We start from the raw sequence: 7,503 nt of genomic DNA, 5'->3' as shown, positions 1-7,503 counted from the left end.
TCGCTGGATTCAGCTGTCCTTGAGACATGCTATGCTGAATATGTCCACCTGAGAGCTGTCTAGCTTGGAGTTGTTGGTGCCCAGCCATTGGCTGGGAATATGACATTTGATGTTGCCCATGTAACTGAAAAGTAAGAGAGAACTCAACTTAATAAACTTAACAAGACAAAAGCTCTACTGTTTGAAACTATAAACTCTCAGAACCACTTTATAAAAAAAAGCTTCTGCCAAGATCTAGTATAATTTCTCAAGCGTATGTATCATTCACTGCATAAATACGTCTTATCTTCTTCAATTATGGCCTTAACAAATGTGCACAATGATTCAAACAATTGACAAAGGTTGGGTATGATCCTTTTCGCGTTACAGAATGTAAAACCTCATAGCCTAAATATGTTTAAGCTCCATCTCTAGAAGAACTTACCGTCTGAAACTTCTGCTGAGGTTGTCCATGCAAATCGTGAAGTGCTGGTATCTGGCTCTACACAAAGAATTAGCATGTTGCCTGAAAAAGCAGATGGCAGAAAACCCTGTCAACTGCTACGTAAGAAAATGTTCAAGCCTACCTGACCCAATCCTTGCATAGAACTTTGTCTGAGCTGTTGTTGTTGTGCAAGTAGTTGCTGCTGATGTTGAGGCATCTGCATTAATTTTGCCCTTTGCTGCTGCTGAAGCTGTTGGTGCAGGATTTGTTGCTGAGGCGAAGGTGCATTAACCATACCCGTAGCGCGAGGAGAATTGGAATATGGTAATGGAGATGTTGTGTTATCAAAGTTAGGACCAGATGGTGATGCAGCTGATCTTCCCATGAATTGTGTTCCAGAAACCTAAAAACACTCAAATACATAAGCCTCCAAAGACAATGATACTAACAGAAACAATAATCATCACATCTGGAGAGAATATAACTTAACCTGCATCATTCCTTGATTGTTGATGTTGTTTGACTGCCCAGGTAATGCAATCTTACCTAATGAAAGAGAAATTTTGGAACCATTAATATCGTAAGAATGCCATTGGTAATAGTATAAGAAAAAGATTCACGCATTGGGTTTACTTCTACCAGACAGATCAATGAGACAGTTACCTGCATCGTTGATAATTAGCACATCTGCAAGATGTGGTGGAAGTGCAGTGGTTATCTGTCTCTGGTCTGGAGGCAGTCTTGTTCCTTGAAACAATAATTGTGAAAAAAATATGAGACAGAACTCAACAGAACCAAAAAATGCAGCTTCTCACCAAATCAAAATGTTTTGATATAAGTTAAATAGGAATTTGAAGGTTCTTCTTACCTGCGCCGTCGTTCACAGCTGCTCGTAGCATGTTCTCTTGCTCTTGAATCTTTGCAGCTTCACCTTTATCCATGGTTGGAAGCACAGATGGGCCTTGACGAGCGCCAAATCCGTAAGCTTTACGAGTATCAGCTAATACTTTCTCTGCATTTTCACAAGCTGCTGCAATCATATCCATCCTCGCCTGTAAACAAAATTCCAAAACAAAGTGCTCTCTCAAAACCAGCCAAAGCCTAAAACATAGAGAGAAATCACAACAAAAATTCATGCAACTCACCTTTAGCCTTTCAATCTGCATCGGTATTGGCAAACTCTGAACGCCCTGAAGCAACTGCTCCCTCTTGGCATTATCATCAGTTTCCATCTCCGGTAGTAATTTGGAAGACAACATAACCGGTAAAACTGCAGATTCACTAAAAGAAGCTAAGCTAAACCAGTTCCATCGCACTCACAATTCAGTAACTCATCAACCAAAAACAAAAACAAAAAAGAACATACTTCCAGCATTCACGGCATTGACGTTCTTAGGAAGAACAACAAACGCATTGGAAACTTTCTTCACCTCTTCCACAATGTTAAAAAGCTCCAGATTTACCATTGAGTATTGCCCTAATATATCCTGCCTGTTAAAAAAAAAAAAAATCATCAATCCCTTGTTACAAAAACTCAATAGACCCAAAAAAAAAAAAAAATCAAAATTTGGAATTCGAAGATGAACCATTTAGGAGTAGTGTTGGTTCGACCATAAGCGTCAAAATCTTCAAGGATCCGAGAAATAGCTTTGAATAAACTAAGGGCTCGTGTCTTCAATGACTCCAGATTTAGTTCCTTCTCCAATTTCGGATTCAGCTTCTCAACCACCGGTGGTGGTGGTTGCTGCGGCTGCGTCGTCGCCGCTAACCCAACTCCGCCCTCCATTGATAACACAGAGCTCCTAAACAAGAGCCCTAATCCCAAATTAACGAAATTTACGGTTTCTATCATCACAGCGATTGAACTATTAACTAGGTTACGATTAGAAAAAAACACAAATACATACTTACGATTAGAAAACGAAACCAAAACGAGGAATGCGAAAGCAAAGACTGGTTGGTGGTCTAAACGCAAAGATTGAAGAACGCTTCGATTTTGGAGAAGACGAGAGAGAACCGGGAAACAATAACATACCAATCCATAAATATATATATATATATATATATATGTTTTCTCTTTGAATATTGAGTTACATGATTTGATTGGTATGGGCACCCGATTTTGGTTTAACATTATTTAACTATCTGGTTTGGATTGGTGTTGCGTTGAATACACACAATGACACATTCTACATCAAAAGCACTAGAATTTTGAAAAAAAAAAAATTGGGGTTTTAGTACATTTTCAAAAATCAAAACTTAGTTAAAGAATTAATACATTTACTATTTAAAATTGGCAAAACACTCATTTTCACTAACTATTACTATTTAGACTCTTTCCTAACCTTCAACAAATTATTTTTTTTCTTTCAACAAAAAGAATTTATTCAAAATAAAATCTTTCAAAATACAGAGGTTCCATCAACCATACATAAGGATTACAACAATCGGAATAAAAATCTATATCATTACAATCCAATTTAGCTAGTAAATGGGCAACTTTATTGTTTGTTCGATGAATAAATGAAAATTTAACTTCTTCAAAACTATTGGAAAAAAGCTTTATGTCATCAAGTAGGCCATGAATGACAACGTCTTGTAGAGATCCATTGAGACAATCATTTAGCGTTTTGCAGTCTCCCTCAAACCAAACCTTGTTGAAGCCCTTGTTAGAAGTTTGTTGCATGACAAACAATAAAGCTTGTGCTTATCCTTCCAAAGAATTATTTGCATTCCTTAAAACATTGGAACCCCAATAAGTGGCAACTCCAAGATGATTATGAACCATCCAACCTCCGATCGTTTTCTTTGTATCCGCTCTGTAGCTAACATCAAAGTTACATTTCACTAAGGGATATTCAGGTCTCACCCAATGGGGATGAACTGTTTGCTCTATACTAGTTGTAGTAAATGATCCCGATGGAAAAGACTGTATCCATTCAGAGACATCTGCCTTAGATTGTGATACTGTTCGATTATGGTCGCTAACAACATTTTGAAAACTGAATTTATTACGATCTTTCCATATGTTCCAACAGAGCTAAAAAGGAAGAAGATTATGTTCCTTGGAAACTGAGTGATCATCGTAGATGTGTACCAAAGAGGAGATATTTAACTCATAATCTGTATTATGGAAAGTTGAATGGAAGGGTAGATCAGCCAAATCCCAAACCAACCTTGCTGAAGGGCATGTGAATAGAGTATGGTTGATTGTTTCATCTGATCCTTGGCAACGCTGGCAAAGTTTACTAATGTTAATACCCCGAGAAGCAAGTCTAGTTGCATTACCTAAAGATTTAGATAAGACATTCCAAAAGAAATGCTTTATCATTCGTAATACTTGTAGTTTCCAAATTTTGTTTTTCAGCTCAATGGTTCCAAATTTTGTTTTTCAGCTCAATGGAACCATGAGGAATATTAGGACCAAGTATCAGATTCGAAGGATCATGTGTAGCTAACCAATAACCGGACCAAACAAAGTATTCTCCAGAGGCATTATAATGCCAAATTATTTTATCCATTGTGTCAAATTGTGGTATGTAGATTTGTGTTAAACCCTCATAATCATTCGGTGAAATCATGCTATAAACTGCAGGTATATCCCAGGATTTAACGGTACAAAATCAGCAATAAATGATGATAGCATTCCGTTATAATGAGGATCAATAGAGCAAACAGGACGTGGTGGATGATCTGTTATAACATTATCAACATTGACTTGTATTGTCAACCCATTCCCGACTATTACTCGAATCCCTTTCTTTAAAAGAGTTAAACCAGTAAGAATGGAAGACCAACCATAAGATTGTGACTTTTTAGGTGTTGCATCAAGGACTGAAGTATCAGGAAAATATCTTGCCTTCATCACTTTAGCAAATAAACTGTTAGGACATTTCAATATTCGCCAAGCCTATTTTGCTAACAGAGCATCATTAAATTTAGCTAAGTCCCGGAATCCAAGACCACCTTCTTTCTTAGAGTATTGAAGTCTTTTCCAAGCAATCCATGAAATACCTCTTGACGATGCTGATTTCTTCCACCAAAAATTCATCAATAAAGACTCTAGTTCAGAGATAAGAAGTGGTAGTTTAAAAAAGGACATAGCATAGACCGGCATCGCAGCTGCAACATATTTGATCAAAACTTCTTTCCCTATAGGTGAGAGGAACTTGTCACTCCAATTGGATGTGCGTTGTCGTACTCTTTCCACTATATACTCAAACATTTCTTTTTTTCTTCTGCTAAATTGTTCTGGGAGTCCAAGATACTTCCCACCTCCTCCATGGTTTGAAATTTGTAGAATTTGTTTCATTAAGCTTTGTCGATGACCAAAAACCCGGGATCCAAATGTAATTAAGAACTTTGATGTGTTGATTTTTTTGACCTGAGTATTCGTATACATTAAATACATCTTTTAAGGCTTGGCAGTTGCGGTTGTTAGCTCTGCAGAAAAATAAACTATCATCTGCAAATTGGAGGAACACCATTTCCTATTTTAATTCTTTGTAAGCATTTTGAGTACACCTGAGACTTGATAAGGTAACTTAGAATGTCTGCACATAAAATGAATAGATATGGAGACAGGGGGTCGCCCTGTCTTATCCCCCGAGTAGGTAACACTTTCCCAAATGGTGTACCATTAACAAGAACTGCATATTCAACTGTACTCACTGTAGCCATAATCCAACTGATCCATGTAGGCGAAAAACCAAATAATTTCATCGTAGTTTCCAAGAAGTTCCATTCCTCCCGGTCATATGCTTTGTTGACATCCGTTTTGATAGCCATATATGTTTGTGAAACACGTTTTCTAGCTTTGAGTGAATGCATAAGTTCATGAGCAATCAGTATATTATCAGTGACCATATGCCCTGGGATAAATACTGCTTAAGAATCAGATACAATAGTGTCCAAATGACTTTTTAATTGATTGACAAGACAGTTTGAGATGATCTTGTATATAACATTGCAAAGACCAATGGATCGGTAGTCAGACAGCGTATTCGGCTCTGTATTTTTTGGGATCATGCATATATTAGTATTGTTCAGTCTTGGTTTCATATGAGAGGTAGAAAAGAATTCTTTAACTTCTTTGGTAATATCCTCACCAACCACTTCCCAACATTCTTTGTAAAATCGAGCCATGAGACCGTCTGGACCAGGAGCTTTGTCATCTCCAATCATTGAGAGTGCCTTGAAAATCTCCTCGGACGAGAAGACTTTAGTCAATTCATCGTTAATAGCTTGTGTAACAGTGGGTGTGAAACTAGCAAAATCCAATGGTGAAACCGAATGGCCTGTTGAGGTATACATGTTTTGAAAATATTCTGCAGCATGATGGCCAATAGCTGTATTGCCACTAAAAGTATTCCCCTGTTCATCTTTGTTACGATCTTCAACTTGCAACCATAGGTTTCTGCTTTTTTGTTTCCAATAGATTTCTTCATTTTTCTATGTAGTAGAAAGTTGTTGTCGTAATCGTGGAATCAGGTCCCGTTCTGAACGTCAAAAACTTGACATGACTCTGTTTAACCGGTAATGGAGAACGTCTATTTGTTTAGCATAATTTAGATTGTTTTTGTGTTTACATCGAGCCATAAAAGTACGACAATGCCTTCTCTGATCCACGATAGTGTGATGACGTTGATCCTTACATACATTCCATCCCTCCTTTACATAGCTTTTAAAGCTTGCAACATCTAATAGCCGCTTCTCAAAACGAAAAGGTTTCCGTAAAAATGGGTCATGATAACCAAAACGGAGTACCACCGGTCGATGATCAGAACCGTAGAAGTCAAGAAATTCCGGTTCTCCTCTTGGAAATGTAGCAGACCATTCCGAATTAACCAATACTCTATCCAGACAACACTTGACTGTGTGTGAGTGCCGTTCACATACCCAGGAGAACCTATCCCCCGTGGACTTTAAGTCTGAAAGATCACAAATGGAGACCATATGTATAAAATCTTCAAAGGTCCAGTTAGCTCTTAAGGGACCACTGATGTGTGTAGAATTTCACTCCAAATCTTTTACCTGAAAAGACTACACGACGACTGAAAGTGCACAGTTAAGAGGAGGTAGAGAGAGGACGAGATTCGACGGCGGTAGAGGAGTCTCTGGTCGTCTCTACGTCAGCTGCTGGTGGTGTGTATGAAGAACTTAGAGGCACAAAGGAAGCACACCTCAAAACCCTAGGTCTTAAGAGTATTTATAGGGTTTTGTTTAGGGTTAGGGTTTTGTAAGGGAATAAACGTCTTCTCTTCTTAAGTGCAGGACAAGGGGCGGCGAAAGAGGCTTCTGGACCGTGGAGGAGGCTTGGACTGGGCCGCAGTGGTGGTCGCTGGTCAGGCCTTGAATGAAAGCCCATCGGCTGGTTGCTTCTCTTTACGTCGGTTTATAACATGTCTCGGTAAATCGGGAATAACTTCCGGATGAATGAATGGATTGACTTGATTCTACTTTGAGGAGAAAGATGACTCTTCCAGCTTTCCATAGATACCAAGCATGATATACTTTGTGTTCTGGAAGCTCTTCAAAAGTTGCCGATACTGTAAAGCTCTGAAACTTTCCTACAACGTATTTTCCTTGTCTTTTGGTCCAAATTGCTATAAAACCTGTAAAACCTTATTGAAACCTGAAATACTTGATAATAGACATTTTATACTTGAAATCTCATCAAACTCCTCCTAAATGCATATGAAAACTATAGCTAATATGAGTAAAATAATGATGTTATCAACTCCCCCAGACTTAGACTTTGTTTGTCCTCAAACAAATAATCAAACTAAATCATGGAAAAGAGGTTTAGAAAATAATGGGAATTCACTTATCTTTGGGGATACCATCTTTGCACTCTTCTTCGCCTTGACATTAGGAACTTCCATTTGTAATCCACCATGAGAATCATCAGCGCTCCTTGATCCCACAATTCTTTAGAGTTTCCAGAATCTCCATTGTCATCTCTTTACATAAATTAAGCAGTAATAAAAAGTGAAATCTTACCAAGGGAAAATCGATCAGAGGCTTGTAGACTCTCTTCAAGCCAATACTTTTTTCATATGATTCCTTTCCTCTCCCTT

The 7,503-nt window shown here is 38.1% G+C and overlaps 1 protein-coding gene across 1 annotated transcript in view; it reads right to left on the bottom strand.

Moving 5' to 3' along the window:
- Positions 1 to 2,492, bottom strand: part of LOC104779633 (mediator of RNA polymerase II transcription subunit 8-like) — a 5,074-nt gene extending 2,582 nt beyond the window's left edge. The window contains exons 1-9 of the mRNA XM_010504014.2: positions 2,336 to 2,492; positions 2,011 to 2,239; positions 1,791 to 1,915; positions 1,570 to 1,694; positions 1,293 to 1,476; positions 1,088 to 1,171; positions 915 to 970; positions 567 to 827; positions 425 to 481 (exon numbers count right to left, since the gene is read on the bottom strand). Of these exons, the coding sequence (XP_010502316.1) occupies positions 425 to 481; positions 567 to 827; positions 915 to 970; positions 1,088 to 1,171; positions 1,293 to 1,476; positions 1,570 to 1,694; positions 1,791 to 1,915; positions 2,011 to 2,210 (1,092 nt within the window). The 5' untranslated portion in view covers positions 2,211 to 2,239; positions 2,336 to 2,492. The remainder of the gene's footprint in view (positions 1 to 424; positions 482 to 566; positions 828 to 914; positions 971 to 1,087; positions 1,172 to 1,292; positions 1,477 to 1,569; positions 1,695 to 1,790; positions 1,916 to 2,010; positions 2,240 to 2,335) is intronic.

This window comes from Camelina sativa, chromosome 4, assembly GCF_000633955.1.
Source record: "Camelina sativa cultivar DH55 chromosome 4, Cs, whole genome shotgun sequence".
In the NCBI taxonomy this organism is placed as follows: Eukaryota; Viridiplantae; Streptophyta; class Magnoliopsida; order Brassicales; family Brassicaceae; genus Camelina; species Camelina sativa.
Note: the sequence above shows the minus strand (reverse complement) of the source record. Positions and strands in the feature narration are given on the sequence as shown.